The 23,998-nt window shown below is 38.7% G+C and overlaps 1 protein-coding gene across 5 annotated transcripts in view; it reads right to left on the reverse strand.

The window, feature by feature from the left end:
* Positions 1 to 23,998, reverse strand: part of UPF2 (UPF2 regulator of nonsense mediated mRNA decay) — a 123,541-nt gene that overhangs the window by 19,226 nt on the left and 80,317 nt on the right. For all 5 annotated transcript variants that reach the window (XM_063669553.1, XM_054503616.2, XM_063669552.1 and 2 more), the window contains exons 12-18: positions 19,806 to 19,991; positions 16,941 to 17,144; positions 15,843 to 16,118; positions 12,713 to 12,896; positions 9,017 to 9,156; positions 3,735 to 3,839; positions 3,339 to 3,437 (exon numbers count right to left, since the gene is read on the reverse strand). In XM_063669553.1, coding sequence (XP_063525623.1) covers positions 3,339 to 3,437; positions 3,735 to 3,839; positions 9,017 to 9,156; positions 12,713 to 12,896; positions 15,843 to 16,118; positions 16,941 to 17,144; positions 19,806 to 19,991 — 1,194 coding nt within the window. The remainder of the gene's footprint in view (positions 1 to 3,338; positions 3,438 to 3,734; positions 3,840 to 9,016; positions 9,157 to 12,712; positions 12,897 to 15,842; positions 16,119 to 16,940; positions 17,145 to 19,805; positions 19,992 to 23,998) is intronic.

Raw genomic sequence — 23,998 nt, forward strand, 5'->3', positions numbered from 1 at the left:
AACAGTCTTCAAAATTATTGGAGTGTTTGATAAATTTGCAATTAATCCTGCTGTGGAAATAAAACAGAACGTCAACTTTATTTTTGTTTATTGTCTGTTTTCCCTTAACTGATTTGCAACGTTATCTTCATCACATTACTAAACGGTCATGTTTTGGGTCTCCCCAGGCTGGAGTGCAATGGCGTGATCTCGGCTCACTGCAACCTCCGCCTCCCAGGTTCAAGTGATTCTCCTGACTCAGCCTCCCGAGTAGCTGGGATTACAGGCGCCTGCCACCATGCCTGGCTAATTTTTTTGTATTTTTAGTAGAGACAGGGTTTCACCATGTTGGCCAGGCTGGTCTTGAACTCCTGACCTCAGGTGATCCACCCGCCTCGGCCTCCCAAAGTGCTGGGATTACAGGTGTGAGCCACAGTACCCGGCCATGTTTTCATATCTTGTAGAGCATTTCACTCATTTCCTGAAAATCTGTTAGCTATTTTGCTTATTCTTACAGATATTTTAAGAAATAATTTTAAATTCATTCTGCATTGATCTCCCTGCTCTTCTCTTTCCCTTGCAAAAACAAAACAAAACACCTTCCTGGTGTGATATAATTAGGATTACACCAAGTTTAAGGGCTTGATTTATGGAAAATTAGTATCTCTAGGATATTGCATCTTCCTATGACAATTTCATCAAAACAAAGAGACTCTGTACGGTTGTTCAGTATTTTGATAATGCTTAACAACTAGGGCCTAATATAGAATTAAGTTTTTCTCCAGCACAAAAAGCACATCTGCAAAACTGTGAATCTGAACTTCCCTCCTCGATTACATCTTCCCATCCTTCCAGCTTGCTTCTTCAAGAACTGTCAATAAGCAAAAATTATTGGACCATATAAAAAACTTCTATTCCTTTGACTTCATCAGCTTTTCTACCTTATTTCTAAATGTTAGGGTTCTTCAGGGCTCAATCCTGACCCTGCTTCTCTTCTCTGTCCACACTTTACACCGGGGATGAATCATTTGTTCTGATGCTTTCAATATACTCTACCCATCACATTTCTGTTTTCACTCCACGTAGCCCTCTGATCTCCATACATTTCCATTTGGACACCTCAAAGGCTTCTCAAGTGGAACATGGCCAAAGGGGAACTTTTGCTCCTTGGTCCCTTGTTTCCTGTCCCACAGATTAGCCAGTGGCCCAATCTGGAAAACCAACTATCATCTTTGATGCCTCGCCCGCTACACACCCATATCCAATCCAGCACCAAATAAGCCAGGTCGTTCTACCTCCGAAATAGCTCAAATCCAGACTTCTCTCCATGTGCCTTGCCATATGCTAGACAGCTGACCATCATCTCTCACCTGAGTCACTACAACAGCCTTCTGTCCAGGCTCCCTGCTTTTAGTCTTGCCCTGGTGGGTACCTCTGCCCTCCCACACAAGATCGTGCCCCGCCCTCTAGTAGTGCTGGCCTTCTTTTAGTTTTTTAAATACAGGTTCTTTTCTCCCTCAAGACGTTTGACACATTGTTCCCATCTTCCCTTAAATTTTCACCTGGATGGCTGGCTCCACTTTACTTTGCCCTGTTTGAAATTCATGACCTCAGAGACTTCTTCCCCATTATCCTATCTAGGAATGTCCTTCCCTTAATCTCTACCAAAGCATTCTGTTCTTAGCATTTATCACAATTTGAAATGATACATTTGTTTAGTTGTTAAATATCTACCTTCTGTTAGAAGAGGAACTACCTCAGTTGTATTTATCACTTTATACTTAGCCCGATGCACACTGTTAAGCACACAATAGGTACCCAATAAACATATCTGCTAAAGAAATGAGTGGCTGAGTAAATGGCTACTGATTCATGTAAGATGGGAAGTTTCTCAAAGAAGTAAACTATTCTCTCCTCCAAGGGATTATAATGATTATGTTTTATTTGATTGCTTGTGCTCCTAAATAACATAAATGTAAGATTGATTTCATAAATTAGGAGCTTTCTGGATATATGAAGACAGGTTATTTTAATATATAAAGAAAGAAGATCACCTAAGACACCTATAACACTAATTTGTACTTGATCATACCTTTGGCTGTAGCAGCATCAAGGAAAGTAAAATCCAATATTTCAACTCTAAAGGACTGCTCCATGAGCATATAAAGATTCCATAATATCTTCTACCAATATTTCAACTCTAAAGGACTGCTCCATGAGCATATAAAGATTCCATAATATCTTCTACCTTTAAAAAAAAAACCCTGTCTTTTAACTCTATTCTATGACCTTCTCTAGCTACCTCCCCGTTTCTCTTCCCTTTCTGGCAAAACTCCACAAGACTTATCTATATCTAGTATCTTCACTCCCTCCCTTCCCATTCTCCACCAAACCCACCCCAATGGGGCCTGCATCCTGCCATTCGAACAAACCCACTCGTCACATCACCAAAGGGTTAACAACAAGTACATACAGGGCTGAAGTAAGCAGTCTAAGATTTTGCCTCTAACTCTAGAAAAATATAGTTACTTGAAATTACTGTGGCATTCAAAAAACTGCTAGATAGTGTTTTTTAGAAAATCCAGTTTATTAATGTTATGAATACATTAAACAACTAGCATTTCTTTAAACATTAAATAACAAACATTTTTCCATTAACATAGAAGCTATTCAACTAATAAATGTAAGAATTTACTGAATTAAATGACCCCAAATGTCTATCTTCTGCACAGTTTGGCTTCCAAACAAACTGCAAGAAAGAAGTCTTAGAAATATGACTTAATAGGCCAGACACGGTGGCTCACGCCGTAATCCCAGCACTTTGGGAGGCCGTGGCAGGAGGATCACCTGAGGTCAGGAGGTCGAGACCAGCCTGGCCAACATGGTAAACACCGTCTCTACTAAAATACAAAAATTAGCCCAGGGTGGTGGCACATGCCTGTAATCCCAGCTACTAGGGAGGCTGAGGCACAAGAATCGCTTGAACCCAGGAGGCAGAGGTTGCAGTGAGCTGAGATCGTGCCAATGCACTCCAGCCTGGGCAACAGAGTGAGACTCTGTCTCAAGAAAAAAAAAGAAAAGAAATATGACTTAAGAAATAAAAGGCAAAGATTGGCACAATGAAATTATTCTGTTCCAAATCTTGTGTGTGTTGCATTTTCACCGACTCTACCTCATGCAAATCAGGATGTGGGATGCAAGAAGAACAAGAAGCTGGCTGCAAGCTGTCTACACATGATCTAGCAAAAGCTGCTGCAGAAGAGACACTTAGATAGGAGAGGCCTTCACATGAACCACAATGTAATGGGCTGCAATGTTTTGTATTGAGAAGAGTCTTTGAAACAAATGACATTTAATACCTGTAGATTTTCTAGCATCATTTTATCCAGAGCTTGAATGAAGTCCTCATCTTCTACACAAGGTACATGCTTAAGTCCACCTCCTTTAATCATTACCTCCTTATTAAAACAAAACAAAAAAATCAGACCGGAAATTTTAACTGTAATGTTTTCTAGGGCAAAGCCTTTTAGTATTGACAACTTGTTTAACATAACTCAAGGAGTAAAGTGAGTAAAATATCTAACATTATTCAATGTTAAAAGAATTTAAAGAAAATGGTTAGGAAAACAAATTGAAAATGAATTTCTAAAGAAATATTTTTCATAATCAAAAGAAACAAAAGTTTAGTGACTAAAATTCAAATACTATAAAAGTGTTGCACAATTTCAAAAAGTATATTTTTCAGCCATACGTACAGTATTCTCTTCATCGGTTTCATTTTCCTTATTGGAATCTGTAAGGTAATCTGTATTCTCTTCCTCCTCTTCTTCTCCCTCATCATCATCATTATCAGAACCCTCCTGAAATTATTGAACATTAGAAGATTAAAGAACTTTTCGAAGTGTAACCATATTTTACATGCCTTAAAAAGATTTCAAAACTTCCGTATAATTGTTTATTATTCTCAAGTTTTAGCTCTTTATGTAGTTGGTTTCCAATGGGAGGGCAAAGTCAGCTAGCAACATTTAAGACAAATCAGTAGTTGAAAACCCATCTCACTACCTTCAACTGTCTAACAATACAGAGATCTATTGTAGAAGCTCTTCCTTGAATTCCACAATGAAGAAGTTTCCTGAGCCTTTTGTGTTCTCCTCCTCCTGAAACAAATCTGGAGAGGCTGAATGTCTCACAGTAGTTCTTTAATACCCATCTAACTGCAATGGAAACCAACAAAAGTTCAAATGTAACAGCATTACCAGCTGAAAGCAATGATACAGCATTACCTTTTATAAAGCACTTCGATTTGGAAGGTGTTCTCATACACTTCATTTTGTTTGCTCTACCCAAGTCTGAAGATGGAAGGACAAGCTTTATTGTTCCTATTTTACACATGAAAAAACTGAGGCTCAGAAAAGTTAAGTGACTTGCCTAAGGGCACACTGCTATTAAGCAGAAGACCTGGCCGTTCAGCTCCCCTAACTGGTAGTTTTCAAGGACTACTTCACCCCATCCTCACAGTCAGTCCCTGCCCCCTCCACTTCGATCAGCTGAAATTTCTTGTCAAACAGAAGATGGGGCAGAGCTCCGAGAGATTTTCAAAGGGCACAAAGCACAGAGTGGAGCTTCATTTACCTCCACCCCAGTATCCCAAGTCACCCCCACATGGTTCCTTAAGAGTAAAAAAAAAAAACAACAACAACAACAAAAACCAAAACCCACTAAACCCAGCTGCTTCTCACTGTGCCAAGATGGCTGAGAAATAATTCCTGGAACAAATACTTAAATGTGTTACATTATCTTTAGTGTATGTAGCAATTAATTCCAAAACCTCAACAGTGTATAGACAGCTGATGATTCTGAGTTCTTAAAATGAAAACGTTTCAAAAATGTATACCAATGGCCCGCGCCATGGCTCACGCCTGTAATCCCAACACTTTAGAAGGCTGAGGTCAGAGGATCACTTGTCAGGAGTTCAAGACCAGCCTGGCCAACATGGCAAAACCCCGTCTCTACTAAAAATACAAAAATTGGCCAGACGTGGTGGCAGGCACCTGTAATCCCAGATACTCAGGAGTCCGAGGCAGGAGAATCACTGGAACCTGGGAGGCAGAGGTTGCAGTGAGCCGAGGTTGTACCACTTCACTGCAGCCTGGGCAACAGAGCGAGACTCCATCCCCCACCAAAAAGAAAAATGTACACCAATACATTACCTTTTTCCCCCCAAATGCATTAATGTTTTCTGAATTAATTTTATAATTCAAAATTAAATTTGCAATAGAGGTGCTCTTAAATTTGCTCTTGAAAAAATGAATCCTTTCTCAACAGTTAGAAGACACTTCCCATTCATAAACTAAGCTAAAATACATTAACTTTTCCCCTCTCTCCATCCTTTATGTTTCATATTACTCAGGGAATGTAGCATGCATTAATTTTTCAAATTAAGATTTTGAACAAGAATTTCATTTGTCCTAATCCCAGTGTACACTGATATAATAATGGGTGGAATTAAGAAGTGCTTGTCAATGGACCACAAAACCTAAGCAGGCTAGGGAAAGCAAGAGGAACAGTGTAGCAAAAGGCAAACTGCCTGAGTTCAAATACCGGCTCTGCCATCACCTGCTCTATGATCTTGGGCAAATTATTCAACCTATCTGTGCCTTTGTTTCCCACCTACTGTAAGGGTAGTATGAGAAATGGTAATACAAATACAGCACTTAGGGCAGTAACCATGAACAATAAATGCTCACTAAATAACTATTATTGCTATTTTAAGAATGAATCTTGTACTTTCTGTTGATAAATTACATAATGCTAGAGAATATTGGAGTTATCACAGAAGAACATTTAATTTAAACAGTTATCTTTAACTTATAGAGCTGATATTTAAGAGAAAATGTTCAGGTTGTTAGGTGCTCAAAGTCACCCCCACTCTTCAAAAGGTCAAATAGAACTTTAAACAGCTGAAGACCAAGATACAAATAGAACACAGCATTTGTTTTTAAGAGCTGAATTCGAACCCTTCTGTCTCAAAGTAAATAACTGGAGAATATCCACTGCTCTTATTACTCGTTACTAAATTTCTTCTCCTTGTGTTTGCAGGGCGGTCATGGGAAACTGGTCTCGGGGTGAAAGAAGTGAACTATTCCAATCCCCTTTCTCACAAAGTGAACCAGAGTCCCAGTTCACTTCTCCCACACACAAGCACTTGGAACCTCCCTCTGCACATTTTGCTTGCATTTTACGTAGCAAACACACATGTATCCTGTGCAATATGCATTCTCCAACTGGAAAAGTAAGTAATGGTTACAAATGATATAACTATCAAAATTATAAAGTTCATGTCTAAAAAGGAGAAAATGCCCTTAGAGGAGGAAACATATCAGAACTCTTCAAATGAGAAATTAATGAGAAAATGAGCGCTCCTTAATATCGTATTTACCAACAATGCTGGATTTATTAGATACTGCTCATGTAATTAGTACAGTAGCCAAATCCAAGACAACCATAAGATTAGTCTGAAAACATGAAATGGAAATACTTTCTCATTTCCCTTTGTTGTTATAAAATACTTAATAAAGTCAACTTGAATTCTATTACTGAATGTTTCTATTACAACCTCATTTTGAAAACAAAGCAATATAATGTTTATCTAGTATACTGAAGCCAATTAAAGAAACATATTCCAGCTCTGAATTTTTACTCACTTATTTGTATCTAAGGAAGTTCTAAGGTTGTCAAGAAAAAGTGGTAGCAAATAACATAAATACTTCATGGTGCATTTCTCCTGCCTATGAATACTAGCCAATTAGGAAAACCATACATTATTGCCTATACAGTCTTTTCACAACCAATCCTTTTTAACTAATGGCAAAGCAATTTGTTATGCAGTTAAACCATTCCAAATATCCAATAAGTTACAAAGCTTTAGGGCTAAAGGAAACACAGCCTTATAGATTTTTACATCTGACCATAGAAAACTTTAATCACCTTAAATTATGAGTCCTTTCTCTTTAATTCTAAATAAAGCTTTTTAAAAATCCAGTTTGCAAATCTGTCTTATGAATGTCATAAACAATTAACATTCCTTTAAACATTAAACCCACATTCTCAAAATATTTACATCCCATTTACTCAAATAAAAACTTTAAAAGTGAAATTAAATTTCCCCAAAACACTTAAGTATTGACTGCAAATTTAAACTTTTTTCAATATTTAATTAAAATCATACTTCCAGTGAAAAACTGCTAATTTCATGACTTACATTTTAATTTCATCAGTATTCTAATCGCAACTTTACTCATTCTAACTTTTTAAACTCTCATTTTGTTTCTTCTATACCCTAACCCATTCCCCAATCTACCTCGAGATTATAAAGCAAATCTCAGACATCCTTTTATTTGACTTTTTTTTTTAATTTAAAGAAACAGGGTCTCACTATGTTGTCCAGGCTGGACATGAATTCCTGGGCTCAAGCAATCCTCCCACCTCAGCCTCCCGAGTAGCTGGGACTATAGATGTGCACAGCTTCATGGAACATTTAAACGTAAGTGAGTTTGGAAGAAAAAACTGAAGAATCATGGGCCAAACGTGGTGGCTCACGCCTGTACTCCCAGCATTTTGGAAGGCCGAGATGAGGGGATCACTTGAGGCCAGGAGTTCGAGACCAGGTTGGCCAACATGGTGAAACTCCATCTCTACCAAAAATACAAAAATTAGCTGGGCATGGTGGCACACACCTAAAATCCTAGCTACTTGGGAAGCTGAGGCACAAGAATCACTTGAACTACGGAGGTGGAGACTACGGTGAGCCGAGATCATGCCACTGCACTCCAGCCTGGGCGACAGTGAAGACTGTCTCAAACAACATCAACAAAACCCAAAGAATTAAAACTGCTAGTTTTAATCACACAGAAATGACATTTTGCTAAGTCAGAAACAGTACAAGAATAATTTCATATGGTTTAACTTAATAGTCATAGATACAAAAAGGGTGTATCAATTACTATCGTATATGTTGAATTTCAGATTTCACATAACCATGAGATCTGGGAAAAATAAAGCAAAGCTCATTAATATCTAGCCAGTAATTTTGTTTTGAAGAGTATAAAATCCACTGACTAAAAAGTCCATATTCAACAGCGAGATTAAGATACACAAGAAGTGGGGTGCAATGGCTCACACACATAATCCCAGCTCTTTGAAAGGCTGAGGGAAGAGGATTGCTTGAGCCCAGGAGTTTGAGACCAGCCTGGGCAATATAGCAAGATCCCCATCTCTACAAAAAAAACCAAAATAATTAGCTGGGCATGGTAGCACGTCCACGTGGTCTCAGCTACTGAGGAGGCTGAGGTGGGAGGACTGCTTGAGTCCAACAGGTTGAGGCTGCAGTGAGCTACGATCACACCACTGCACTCCAGCCTTGGCAACAGAGAGAAACCCTGTCTCAAAAAAAAAAAAAAAAAAAAAAAAAAGACGTGGAGAGCAAACAATTTTTTTCTTTAAATTGCTTATTAAATAAAAATGCTATAATCAGTATTTTATTACTTTCTTTAAAAACTTTTAATTAAACAAGGGGTTTTATGATAGAAACATACTGCTAGTTACATTTACTATAATAAAACTAAGGAGAAGGCCAGGTGCGGTGGCTCCCGCCTGTAATCCCAGCACTTTGGGAGGCTGAGAGGGGCAGATCACCTGAAGTCAGGGATTCAAGACCAGCCTGGCCAACATAGTGAAACCCCATCTCTACTAAAAATACAAAAATTAGCTGGGCGTGGTGGCACACGCCTGTTATCTCAGCTATTCGGGAGGCTGAGGAAGGAGAATCACTTGAACCCAGGAGGCAGAGGTTGCAGTGAGCCGAGATTGCGCCACAGCACTCCAACTTGGGCGACGGAGCAAGACTCTGTCTCAAAAGAAAAAAAAGAAAAAAAAAAAACAACAACTGAGCTCTTATGTATTAAAAAAATTTTGGCTCATATAATCAAAATACTCTTATACAAATGTACTCTATGTTGCTATATATAAAAGTCATCACCTCTTCTTCTGGCTCATTTACTTCACTTTCATTTCCAGACTGTTCTTCTGTTTCAGCCCCACCTTCTTCTTCTTCTTCATCCTCTTCAAGATTTTCTCCTTCTGTCATAGACTCTTTTGAGTCTTTGTCATTTACCAGGCCTTGAAATGAGAAGGTGGAAATGGAAAAATACATTAAAAATAGATACAGGCTAGTTTTCTATACTATACCAATTCATGTAAAAGTATGCATTAAGAATTCAACAGCCATTTTCTCAGAACAAAGGTAAAAGAATTAAAAAATATGGTGAGAAACATTTTAAAAACTAAATGTGTAGGCCTACATTTCAACAAAGAAACACCACTAACAAAAAGCGAGAAAAAATAAGTGTGTGTGTGTGTATACTTTTCCCTCTTTTCTTACAGCTTTAAATACTTGGATGATCTTGTATATCTCAGTCTTGGACAAAGGTAGAAAACAGTAACAGATGAGGTACAGTCTCAGCCATACGTAAGATAGAGCGTTCGCCACACTCTTTACCAAATGAGATTTACAGAGTCTCCAAAAACTCAAAGACATGAAAAAAATCGTGCCACTTTAATGGAGAAATCATATTTGGCTATCAATTTGAATGTATGCAAATTAAGACGGGGGGAATGGGGCAAAACGCCATAGCAGCTTTGTCACCATACAGACTAAATTTTTTTCTTCAATAACAGCATTCTCCTCCTAAGCCTAATGGAACTCCCTGGCCTGAATTTGCTTTCACCTCCTGTGTCCATCCCACATTTTACTGCCCAGTCAATTCTTCTTCCTGTTGGAATTCCAATCTACCCTCTCTACTTTTGGTATGCACACAATGTGGTCTCATCTGATCCCACTGATCTGCTACCCACTCCTCTCTCCTAAGCCCTCCCCTGAAGTTGCCTCAGACGTCTCCTGTCACAGAACACACTGCTTTGAGATCTTGCTTGCCCAATATCCTTCTCAATAGAGAATACCCTTCAATATGCACTTTCAAATCCCATCCACTCTTCAAGTTCAGTTTCAGTTTTACTTCCTGCATGAACTGTCAATGAGTACTTCAATCTATTACTCTTTCTCCTGTTTGCTCCTAAAGCATGTGGAGAACTTACAGCATCTTACATTTGATGATATACCACGTTGCTATTTTTTCCTAATGATCTCATAAATATTACATCAGATTATAAGACCCTTGAGGACAAAGAACTTGTCTTAAATGCTCAAAACTTAAGACAGCCCATATATTAATAAATACACAGTAGGTGTTAAATAAATACCTGTTCATGCATAGAATATTAGAGGATTCAAGCAGGAAGAAACTTTAGTGATAATGTGATTTAACCCTCTCATTTCATGAATACTGCTTTGGACACTTCCAAACCAGAATTAAATAACATTGCCTATTACCATTTTAGTTTTGTTCTTAAATTAAAATAAAAATCGGAGCTAGTAATCTTATCTATCCTGAGAAAATCAGAGGTACACTAAAAATGTTATTTACAGTGGTATAAAACTAGAATCAACCTAAGAGTGAAACAGCTGTATTAAGTAAATTATGGCACACAGATACAAATGAATACAGCCAATTAAAAAACAAAAAATAAAGCTTTAAGAGAATATGCGTAATGTCAAGATAAAATTTCATAATTTATTAAGTATAACCAACTGGTTATAAAATCACAAACACATAAAAAATTTAAAAAGAGTAGAAAAATATGTATCAAAATATTAACACACGATTATCATTCTGTATGGAATATTGGTATTATTTTCTTGGTTTTTAAAAATTACTGTCATGAACACACTACTTTCAATACTATTAAAAGTTATTTTTAAAATATAATAAAATGGTTTTAGTGTTTTCCTATTAACTATTATGTTAATATTGGGATACTATAAAACTAACATGAGACAATGAATTTTCAGGTGTCTGAAAACAAAAAACTACCAAAGGCACAATACTGTATTATCTTCTGGTTTATCAGTAGGAAACTGATTTAATATCGATTTTTCTGCATACGTCTTCTTCCTCAGCCAGGAAGCAAATGGAGACGGGAGTGCACTGATTGCGGCTGCTACCATCTTTAGAGTTTCATTCATAAACAGCGATCTATTTTTACCTCCATATTCTAAACAAGGACAGAGTCCTCACAAGAAGCCTGCAGTCCTTTAGTCTAGCCTTTTGATCTACAAAGGACAAAGCACAACTGTTCTCTTTTCCGTCACCAAACTAGGTGTCACACTAATATTTACTCATGTCCACTATACAGAGAGTACCATTTGTGAAGGTTTTTGGGAAACAAGGCTAAGACTTAACAATTTTCCAAGGATCCAAAGCAAGTGAAATAAGTTCATAAATACTCTGCTTGATATGAGATCATGTATTCAATTAGAAATTTCAAAAGGAAAAGAAAGTAGGTAACTTGGAAAAAGGTTCAAAGAACAAAAAGAATCACATATGCCTTCATGGGTTAAGTTGTAGAAAAAGTTAATACTTGCACAATCAGTAGCAGCACTTATAAAACCTTTACCATGAAAAGTGGTTCTTCAGATATGCGATGTAGTAAATTTATATAATTTGCATAACTGGTGAAAGTAAAGATCCCTTAATGACAGACAGGAATGTACCAAGTTCTAGTGGGAAATCAAATACTAGCTTAATAGTCTGAAAACGCATCACTTTTTATTTATTTATTTTATTTTATTGAGATGGAGTTTCGCTCTTGTTGCCCAGGCTGTAGTGCAATGGTGTGATCTTGGCTCACTCCAATCTCCGTCCCCCGGGTTCAAGCGATTCTCCTGCCTCAGCCTCCTGAGTAGCTGGGATTACAGGCGTGCACCACCATGCCTGGAAAATTTTTGTATTTTTAGTAGAGATGGGGTTTTGCCATGTTGGCCAGGATGGTCTCGAACTCCTGACCTCAGGTGATCTGCCTGCCTTGGCCTCCCAAAGTGCTGGGATTACAAGCGTGAACCACCACACCTGGCCAAAACGTGTCACTTTAAAATGACTACAATAAAACATGCTAATAACTATCAGCACATAAACCAGAATGGTATGGCTATACCTTGTACTGGTTATTTCTGAAGACATACAGGTTCCTGCAGCTCTGGCGGAAGCTGTTCAGGAGTTAACTCTTCTCCCCAAAACAACCTCAGGATACTAAAGTATATAGAGAACCTTCTAATTATCTCTAGATTTTCTCTAGTCCTTAGAAACAGAAGCAACTCTGCCAGTGGGTAAGCTCTGAAATCCTGTAGGGTAGTTCCAAACTTATGACAGGTACTCCCTTCTACAGTTTCTTTGCTTGCACTTTTTAGGAAATAATGCCTGTTGAAAATATACACGCAAAAATGAGAAATGCTTTAATAAAAAATAGATTTTATATTAGCAACCAAAAATTCTAAAATTAAGAGAGGTAGACAGGATTGTGGTGTTTTTTTATTCCCCCATCACTGTCACTTGCTTCAAGTCCTGTCCTGTGAGTCCTGCATAACTGTTGTCCTCCAGTTTGAAATTACTTAGTGAAATCAAGCACACCACACAGGCATTACCTAACACTACTACATAACACTCAACACTGAAAATAGAAAAGATACAATGTAAACTCTGACTGGTAACATTATAAAGCAAATTCCAGAAATAATCTGCCAAATATCACCTTCATTTTCTGTCTGCAATCAATTGCTTACCTAGTTTTATTAAGAATTCTCGTTCCAAGTCTTGTACCTGCCTGATGGATTCTTCCAGAGAATTACAGAGTTTGATCTTTGGTCTTAGCAGTTCTAGTGTATCACTGATCATGTAATCTATATCAATAGGAAATGGATGGTCTTTTGTCCAAACCTCCAAACTTTTCTTCCACCAAACATAACGCTGATAACAAATGAAAAATAAATTTAGCTATAAGAAATTAATAACAAAATATTTAAAAATAATAAACTATATTGTGCTGTTTCCTAGTTATAACTACTAAGCTAAAAGGTTGTAAAAGACACCTACCATTTCTATTAATGGTCAACAGCAATGATCCTATTCCAATCATTTCCCTCTGTCTATACAGGTTTTGAGCTATTTGGTGAATTTATTAAATATCTTTTTTTTTTTGAGACGGAGTCTCGCTCTGTCACCCAGTCTGGAGTGCAGTGGCGCAATCTCAGCTCATTGCAAGCTCCGCCTCCCGGGTTCACGCCATTCTCCTGCCTCAGCCTCCCGAGCAGCTGGGACTACAGGCGCCTGCCACCACGCCCGGCTACTTTTTAGTATTTTTAGTGGAGACGGGGTTTCACCATGTTAGCCAGGATGTTCTCGATCTCCTGACCTCGTGATCCGCCCGCCTTGGCCTCCCAAAGTGCTGGGATTACAGGAGTGAGCCACCGCGCCCGGTCCTAAATATCTTTTCATTATAACTGTCACAGTTTTTTAAAGGCAAGGAAATATTATAAATAAAATACTAAATAAATTTTCAGGTACTCCAAAACAAGGCACTGTTTTCCCACATTTAATTTTACAAATTTAACCAAATTCAAAGCCATCATTGTGATAAATGTTCATTATTTTCTCTGTGCTACTTGCTTTGATTTTTGAAGAGTTAAAGTATCTGAAGATATGGTGTTTGAGAAATATATAAAAATCACTAATCATCAACAAGCATTTATTGAACATCTACTGTGTATATGGCATGGTGTGGATATTTTCCCTCTCTACTCCAAGTCTGGTTCCCACATTCTATTTTATACTTGTTTTAATTCCTAAATTTACATTAACTGAAAGCACAACCCAAGAATTTACTAGTGTATGAACAGGTATTCCTCTGGGAGTTTTACTCTTCCTCTCCAGTTTGTTCCAGGTCCTTGCTACTCCAAGTGTGGACCTCATCTGGGAGCTTGTTAGAAATGTAGAATCTCAGGCCTCCCCCTAGGTCAAATGAATCAGAATCTGCATCTTTACAATGTCCCCAGGGGACATGGATGCACAGGAAAGTTTAGAAGCACTGCTCCAGGTGATCCTTTCTTCCTGACCTTCTAATACTAAACTGTACACACCATGTTCTGGGTGGAACACACAGACCTCATCACCCAGGCCTCACTCACTTCTGACTCCAATTCCTAGGTATGGCTCTGCTACGCATTTTTGTCTGTTAATCAGTTTGGAAAATATTTTTGTCTCTTTTGGCTCCTGAATATTTCTGAGTGTTTCTTTCCTCTCAGCCTAAGATGTCAGAGTGAATCCAAAGGAATCTCTTCTGAGAGATATTCTACTTTGGATGCTGTTATAGCTGCCATTTTGCAGCAAAACTCTGGCTTTTAATACAGTATCCAACTTAAGATGGTCCTTACATACAACAGGGACATCCAACCCTCAAATCTGCAAGTCCTTTTCCCCACTTATTGCTCATCAATTCAGAAAGTAAGGTAGTAAGTTTCCCTCTATTGCAAAAGAATAGTGGTAGGAGCAAGCTAACAGACCGCAATTCCCCAAGAATATTTACCCCCAACTTAACACATGCCACCATGTGGATGTATTTTTGATACTTCAAAGTTGTAACATTAAACTTATTTTCTTCATAATGGGTAAATGAAAATACTAACAATTGTGATTATATAGAATCGAATGGTACTATCACCACTTAGTAAAACTTAAAGCACTTGATAGTGAGTTGTTCACCCTAATTGGCACTTAGAAAATTGTATTTTATGGGAAATAGTAATTGGGCTCCAACTAATCAACCTATAAGTTAACGTCTGAAATATAAACTTTATAGAGGTTGTAGTACTGTCCCTATATTTGTGTATGAATTTAATTTATATTGTGCTTGGTCTAAATCACAAGTTTATATAATTACCCAAAATTAAGATATGGAAAACACAACCCAAGAATTTACGAATAAATGAACAAATATTCTTACTGTATTAAAAATAACACATTTTCCTCAAAAATGATAGGTTTTCTTTTTAACAAAAAAAATTAGGCTGGGCACAAGTGACTCACGCCTGTTAATCCCAGAACGTTGGGAGACGGAGGTGGGCAGATCACCTGAGGTCAGGAGTTCAAGACCAGCCTAACCAACATGGTGAAACCCCTTCTCTACCAAAAATACAAAAATTAGCTGGGTGTGGTGGAGTACTGGAGGCTGAGGCAGGAGAATTGATTGAACATGAGAGGTGGAGGTTGCAGTGAGCTGAGATTGCACCACTGCACTCCAGCCTGGGTGACAGAGCAAGACTCAGTCTCAAAAAAAAATATATATATACATATATATATCTTTTAGAAACAAGAATTTGGGCTGGGCGTGGTGGTTCATGCCTTTAATCCTAACACTTGGGGAGGCTGACGCGGGAGGTTTACTTGAGGCTAGGAGTGCAAGACCAACCTGGCCAACATAGCAAGACCCCATTTCTATTAAAAAAAAAAAAAAAGAAAGAAACAAGAATTTGAGATGTAAACCAGAATATATATGAGTGAGAAGAGAACATTAACAAATGTATTACAAATCACAAGTAATTTAATTAATAAATTACTGTATTAAATATCACGGTCCATAAATTACTAAACCATATTTATAAACTTTATGAAAATGACTCCCAAAATTAACGAGTAATCATTATCAATCATAAAAGTTACATGCAATGAGAATGTTCATATAATAGAATCCATCATATATCTTTAAATTTCCAAAAGCATTCTTACATGAAGAATATAATCTAATTATGAACATATATATAGTATATGAATACCATAACGTTTCTTCTCTAATAGTATTCTTTTAAAACACATGCAATGTGTTAAATGATGCCAAACTGAATATTTCAGCTTATATACCTGAAAATATACAAGGAAACAATCAAGTTTTCGTTTACTGGAACCTCTGTCAAAGTACTGGCCACATGTGTCCAGAATAGTGCATACGAGTCTAATTCTGAAAAGATGCTCAGGTGGGTCCAGGGAACTTGGAGAGCCATCAGGATTAACACCAAATGAGGTAAAAGAATACAGAGTTCTGAAAATAACAGCTGATTCCACCATTCGGTAATTGTAAAGTTCTCCTAAGAACTTGGCACTGCTGATGCGCCTCTGATTAAATTTAGGTTGATTAACCTAAAAGGCAACAAAAACACAGATTTTCATTAAAGAGGAGTACTGTATATGAAAACAGGTTAAACTTGTCTCTGTAACTTGAAAATATCAATTACTGAAAGAACACTGAATAGAGAAATGACAGATCTTTTCTAATAAAGTGGTCACTTCTAGGTGTCCTTTTCTCTCTCTAGGAAATGGTTATCTTTAAAGTGTTTTCATAAAAAGAACATGTTAGGTATTAAATTTAGCTATCATTACATGAATTGTTTCTAAAACAGTTAAAATGTAATTCTACCCTTAACCTATTTTCTCTGCCATCAGTGAATTAAGGAAACAATAAATCTGGGTTTTACAGTAAGAGGAAACTGTTAGGCCAGGCGCAGTAGCTCATGCCTGTAATCCCAGCACTTTGGGAGTCCAAGACAGGTGATCACCTACGGTCAGGAGTTCGACACCAGGCTGGCTGACATGGCAGAGCCCCATCTCTACTAAAAATACAAAAAAATTAGCTAGGCGTGGTGGCATGCACCTGTAGTAGTCCCAGCTACTTGGGAAGCTGAGACAGGAGAATTGCTTGAATCCAGGAGGCAGAGGTTGCAGTGAGCAGAGATTGTGCCAGTGCACTCCACCCTGGGTGACAGAGCGAGACTCTGTCTCAAAAAAAAAAAAAAAAAAAAAAAAGAGGAAAGTGTTTACAGGAAATGCTTATAAAATGATTATCAGCTTTTTTTTTAATTAATAAATTTACAGATTCCTATAACTTGGGTCTCAATAGTAACCTAGAAATAATAAATTCTCCACAAATTCCAGTTGTGTGACATTAAAGAAAGTCTTGTTTACCTCCATTCCTAATCGAATATCTTCTAACACTCCATCCACAACGTGGATCCCAACATCCTCTTGGTAGAGCACTAGTCCTGCTAAGAGGTTGGCTACACAATGAATACTATTATATTTCACATTCCAGATGTTTATCATACAACAAATAACATAGTCTTTCACTTCTTGGTCCTGCCAGGGCAGCTTTCGCATCTGTCTCAAAACCTAAATAAAGAGAATTTTGTTTAAATTATTAAGATAAGTACACAGTAGTCTGACCAAATAATATAGAAATTTTGCTATGATTGTGCAGAGAACTTTTGAAATAGAAAATACATTAGAAATCCTCTATCAGCCTCTTCAGAAATAGAAAAAATGAGACTTTCTAATTATGATAAAATGTATTATCATCTTTCCTAAATCCTTCCATAGTGCTCTCAAATTATCTAGAGTTTTCAGGTCTTCAATCTAGGTGACTGTTCTCAGGTCATTAAAAGAAATATCCAATCAGGAGTCTGGAGTAGGTTTTTTTGTTTTCCCAGACACAGTCTCCCTCTGTCGCCCAGGCTGGAGTGCAGTCGCGCAATCTCAGCTCACTGCAAGCTCCTCCCTCATGGCCCCAGCAATCCTCCCACCTCAGTCCCCCAGACAGACGGGACTACAGGCACGCAATAACGCAACAGCATGCCTGGCTAATTTTTGTATTTTTTTGTAGAGGCAAGATCTCCCTATGTTGCCCAGGCTGGCCTCAAACCCCTGACCTCAAGGGATCCCTGTGCCTTGGCCTCCCAAAGTGTTGGGATTACAGGCGTGAGCCACCATGCCCAGCATGGAGTAGGTCTTTAAAAACAAAAACGGGCCAGGAGCGGTGGCTCACGCTTGTAATCCCAGCACTTTGTGAGGCCAAGGTGGGTGGATAATCGGAGGTCAGGAGTTCGAGACTAGCCTGGCCAACATGGCAAAACCCCGTCTCTACTGAAAATACAAAAATTAGCCAAGCACGGTGGTGGGCAACTACAATCCCAGTTACTACGGTCGCTGAGGCAACAGAATCACTTGAACCCGGGAGGCAGAGGTTGCCGTGAGCCAAGACCGCGCCACTGCACTCCAGCCTGGGTGACAGAGCGAGACTCCATCTCAAACAAAAACAAAAACAAAAACCCAAGGTTTATGAAAAATAACATGTTCTCTTTGGTGCATCATTTGACATAAATAATCTCGCTTTGTTTCTTTCTTTTTTTTTTTTTTCTTGAGACGGAGTCTCACTCTGTCATCCAGGCTGGAGTGCAGTGGCATGATCTCAGCTCACTATAACCCTCCGCCTCCAGGGTTCAAGCAATTCTCATGTCTCAGCCTCCCGAGTAGCTGGGATTACAGGCGTGCGCCAACACACTCGGCTAATTTTTGTATTTTTGGTAGAAATGAGGGTTTCGCCATGTTGGCCAGGCTAGTCTCAAATTCCCAGCCTCAAGTGATCTGCCCATCTCGGCCTCCCAAAGTGTTGGCTCATAGGCATGAGCCACTATGCCAGCTAATAATCTCACTTAAAAAATAAAATCATTAATTTCCAACAAATAAACAAACCCAAAGTCAACTGGCTAAAAGATCCCTTAAGGTGGAGGACACTGTATCAAGACTGACGCTGTACAACCTCAATTTCCTCATGTGTAAAACGGGGGATAACAAAAAAGTACTTACTTCCTAGTTTATGGTAAAGACTAGACAAGTTAAAAATACGTGAAGTACATAGAAAAGTGTCCGGCACATTATAAAAATGTTCGTGGCCAGGTGCAGTGGCTCACACCTGTAATCCCAACACTTTGGGAGGCTGAGGTGGGAGGAGGATTGCTTGAGCCCAGGAGTTCCAGACCAGCCTGTAGAACATAGCAAGACCCCATCTCCATGACATTAAATTGTTTTAAAAAGTTAGCAATTACTATTTCAAAGCCTCTACTATAACAAGATAATCAGCAGAGCTCTAAACCATAATCAAAGTCTTTCCATTTCTCTCCTTATATAAAATGGATACTATTAGCCAATTGCAAAGTAAGCCTTTCATCTCTACTCTCTATTATCATCCACAATTCATCTTTCAAACACTAAACATGACTCTGACATTTCCAATGAAGCTGGTATGAGAACTCGTTTAGCCATTCTATGCTTTTCAAACTTTTAGCCAATTCCAAAACTATTTGAAACAACTACTGCCTCTAACTGAGGAAGCTGGTTTCAATTTTCAAAACTGCAACATCATTCCTTATCACCTTCCATCCTAAAAAGAAAAAAATTCTACACTATATTATATCTCAAGTTGTAGAGTTCACCAAGAAATGTTTTGTTCAATATATCTTACTTAAAAGCAAAGTTTCTAACATGGTAACTACAATTATTAAGATAATAGGTCAGTGATTCTTTACCTTCACTGAAAATTAACCCCTGTTGAGAATCTAAAGAAAGCTGCAGACCCTGTTTCCAGAAAAATACAAATAGCCAGAGACGTTCAAAATTATGAGATTTCAGAGGGATCATGGGCCTCTTAAAAAGTCTACTAAAGGTTAGGATCCTGTGAACTGATGCAAAATAATATTTAAGTACAAATTTATTATGGAATACCAGAAAGAAAGTAATAATTTCAAATATATACATAAAGTCAAAATTTACTAGAGTTACTATTTCAGTTAAAACAAAAAGTTATCATAAAAGGAAAACAAAACCTATGTCCCAAATATTATATATCATCATAAGAATTCCTTCTTAGGGTGACTTACACAGAGCCGATTGTAAAGGAACTTGAGCTCTACCCCCACTTCTCCTAGACTCTACATAAGCTTAGCACTACCACAAATCTCACGTTAACTATTAACTACATGATTTCATAAGACTTACCTTCTCGGTGGTAACCTTAGAGAGATCTTTGTACAAAAGTTTCCGGACATATTCCTGGAGAGGAGGACGTTTCTTTTTCACGGTTTTTTCAGCTGGAGGCGGGTTGCAGTAGTAATATGCATTCTCTACCATTGTGACGTATCTCGCATCAAGATGCATTGCTTGCTTCTTTCTCATCATTTGCTCCTGAAATAAAAAGTCCAAATTAATCAAAACACTTTCCTCCTTCTAAGATTCCTTTACTCCTAACTAAACTTCTATTCTCAGTGATTTGCTATTTCAAAGTAATGGGTTAGAAAGGCAAAGAAAGGACCGGGCACTGTGGCTCACGCCTATAATCCCAGCACTTTGGGAGACTGAGATGGCAGGATCACTTGAACCCAAGAGTTCAAGACTAGCTTGGGCAACATGATGAAACCTCATCTCTACAAAAGATACAAAAATTAGCCAGGTGCAGTGGCGCACACCTGTAGTCCCAGCTACTCGGGAGGTTGAGGTGTGTGGACAGCTTGAGCCCAGGAGGTGGAGGCTGCAGTAAGCCATGATTGGCACTGCACTCCAGCCTGGGCAAGAGCAAGACCCTATCTCTTAAAAAAACAAAACAAAAACACACAGAGAGGTGGGGGTGGCGACACAAAAACAATCAACGGGCATATCAAAGAGCATGTAAGCACACTAACTGTTATACTACTTATCATTTTTAGAACATACTAGCCCATGACTACTTAGCCTTAGGTTTCATCCAATAAAATACTAGAGAACTTTGCTACCAAGGGAACTTCTTTCATAACTTTGCCAAAAAACGTGAACTTTAAGGAATGCAAGGCTCGAATATACAAGTGAGTGACGATAAGGACTAAAAATATAAATAAAGGGCTGACTATAGCTATTCAAAGTACAACTAAGAATTCATTTCTCAAGGCTCCAATGTTGTATCAGATACCTGACATGTCTCTACAAAAAGCTAAAAGTCCCCAAGGTCTTATAATGTGTCTAGGGTTGCTCAGTATCAGCTCAGAAGAGGTAACTAACAAATACAGATCTAGTCACTCACCGTCTACTTCATGGTTTCTCAGCCTCAGCACTACTGACACTTCGAATTGGATAATTTGTTGTGGGGGATTATTCTGTGCCTTGTGGAATGTTTTACAGCCACTCTGGCCTCTACCCACTAGATGCCAGTTGAGAACCACTGACAAGCTGAAGATCTTTAAACAGCACACCTAATTCTTAAAACAGCATCATACCAAGCATTAAGATTACTGAATAATTAAGTCATTTTAAAAACATCTGCTGGGCGCAGGAGCTCAAGCCTATAATCCTAGCAACTCGGGAAGCTGAGGTGAGAGAGTCCCTTGAGATCAGGAGTTTGACACTAGCCTGGGCAACAAAGTAAGACCCCATCTCTACATTAAAATAAAATAAAGTAAAATAAAATAAAATAAATAGCTGGGCACAGTAGTAGGTATCTGTAGTCCTAGCTACTCGGGAAGGTGAAGCAGGAGGATCACGTGAGCCCAGAAGCTCGAGGCTACAGTAAGCTATGATCATGTCACTGCACTCCAGCCTGGGTGATGGAGTGAGACCCCATCTCTAAAATAAAAAATAACAGAATAAAAGAAAAGTAAAGTAAAAAATTACCCAGGCATGGTAGTGTGCACTGTCATCTCAGCTACTCAGGAAGCTGAGATGAGAGGACTGCTTGAGGACTGCCTGAACCCAGGAGTTCAAGGCCGCAGTGAGCTATGATCATGCCATTGCACTCCAGCCTGGAAGACAAGCTTAAGACCTTATCTCTTAAAAAAAAAAAAAAAAAAAAGAAAGGAAGGAAACTAGCCAGGTGCACTGGCTCATGCCTGTAATCCCAACACTTTGGGAGGCCAAGACAAGAAGATCACTTGAGGCCGGGAGTTCGAGAGCAGTCCTAGCAACGTTGTGAGACCCTGTCTCTATAAAATAAAAAAATTAGCCAGGCATAGTGGTGTGCATCCATAGTCCTGGCTACTCGGGAGGCTGACGTGGAAGGATCACTTGAGCCCGGGAGTTGGAGGCTGCAGTGAGCTATAATCACACCACTGCACTCCAGCCTGGGAAACAGTGGGAGACCCTGTCTCAAAGAAAAAAAAAAAAAAATTACTTGGTACTTATTAGTGTTATGCACTATGGCAGGTGCAGGAAACTCATCAGTGAACAGGACAGACATGATTCCTACTTTCAAGAAACTTAACAGTCTGGTGTCAGAAGACAGAATAAAATCAACAAATAAATCAACTACTATTCTTTTCAATAATAATTGCAACAATAGTATGAACAGTAAGTACTGAGATCCAAAACAGAGAACCTACTTTAGTTTGGGGTGGGTTAGGGAAGGTTTTTCTGAGAAAGTGACACTTAAACTAGGATCTGAAGGATAACAAAAGGCTGAAGAACCACAGGAAGAGCACGCATGCAGAGGCCCAAGGAGAAAGAAAGGCAGATGTGGCACGGAACAGAAGGCCAGTGTGTTCCTAGCAGGGAGCAGCAGAAAAGGGAAGAGGAGGTAGGGGCCAGGTAATAGAGAGCACTGCACACCAAGGTGAGAAGGCTGGGTTTAAGTGTGCAGAGGGAGCTCACTGAGGAGCTTCAAGCGGTGTTGTGGACTGGGGTGCTGGGTGGTGGTGGATTTCAAGTTCTGTGTGTATGTCAGCTCGAGGAGGGCGGGGGCTGTATCCTTTCCACTGTCACATATGTAGCACCTAAAACAGTACCTGACAGACATGCAATTCATATTTAACGCATGAATAAATGAATTAATTTTTAAAAACATATTCACTCTTTCCTATGGACTGCTTTTCTATCTGCTCAAAATCATCATATACTAGAAGAAAGTTTTGCTATTTATAAGTTCAACTGTGAGTATACCAAGTTTCAAAACTGTTTCTCTTGTCTCCTAGGATTTCTATAGTACACTGACTGTAGCTAAGCTCCTATACTGACGAATCTTTGTACTATAATTAGTGAATGCCTGTTAGATATTCAGTCTTCCAAACAGACAAGAAAACACTCCCATGTTTAAAAGAGCTAGAGATTTAACGACCACACCCTATAAGTTCTTTGGACAAAACAGAATGCATCATTTAACTTATCACTCATACACAGATAATCCAGCTTTTAATCTCAATTAGTCTCAACCTGTTAGCTGGCCTGCTTTAGAACCTTTTCCCCCTGATGTGCTTCAAACCAAACTCATCATCTGTTCCCTCCCCTTTATTCCCTCATGTCTGTGACTGGCACCATCATCTGCTCAGATGCCCATGGCAGAATTTTAGTCTTATCTTAGAGTACTTTCTGCTTCCTCATCCCTTATATCTCACCACCAAGTCTCCTCAGTTCTACCTCCTAAAAATTTTCATATAGCGAGTCAGAATTCTCCAGCTTCTCCCCAACCATCCATACCCCAATTCATTTCTTCATTGTTGTCCCCCTAGGTTTCTGAAACAGCCTTTTGACTGTTCTCTCTACTTCTGGTCTCAGCAGTTATCACCTCCATACTAATCTTTCTAAAAACGTGAATCTGATCATATCCACCCTATCTGCTTAATTAAAATCCTTCAACAGTTATTCACTGCCACCAGGAAAAAAACTCAAGCTCCTTAGCATGGCACTCTGGGCTACTTATAAGCTAGTGTGTGCCTACCCTCCTCTCCAGTTTTACCTGCAGCTGTTTTATTCAACTGGTTTCTCTTTTCTGCCTTTAAGACTCAGCTTAGGTCTCTAAAACAAAAACTGCTTTTTCCAAGAACCCTTTCCTGATATAGTAAATTAGGTGCCTCTTCTACCTACACCCAAAATACCCTAGGCTTATACATTTACCATAATGTATTTTTTTTTAATTTCCCATAATGTATTTCAATTCTCTATTTATTTGTCTGACTGTCCTATTAGGCTATAAACTACGTAAGGGCAGAAACTCTTCCAACTTTATATTCCAAGGGTCTAGCACAGAGTTCACACCGCATAAATACTATCAAGCCATTAGGGGAGACCTTTCCTACTCTCAGTCTGGTTTAAGTACCTTCTCCATGAGCCCACAGTATCCTCTGCAGCCCTCCATTACAGCACCTACGACGCTGTATTAGAAGTACGTAGTTAACTCTCACCCATTAGAGGTGAACCACTTTGAAGATGATAATTATATTTCATTTCTTTTTATC

The sequence above is a fragment of the Pongo pygmaeus genome, chromosome 8, assembly GCF_028885625.2.
Source record: "Pongo pygmaeus isolate AG05252 chromosome 8, NHGRI_mPonPyg2-v2.0_pri, whole genome shotgun sequence".
NCBI lineage: Eukaryota > Metazoa > Chordata > Mammalia > Primates > Hominidae > Pongo > Pongo pygmaeus.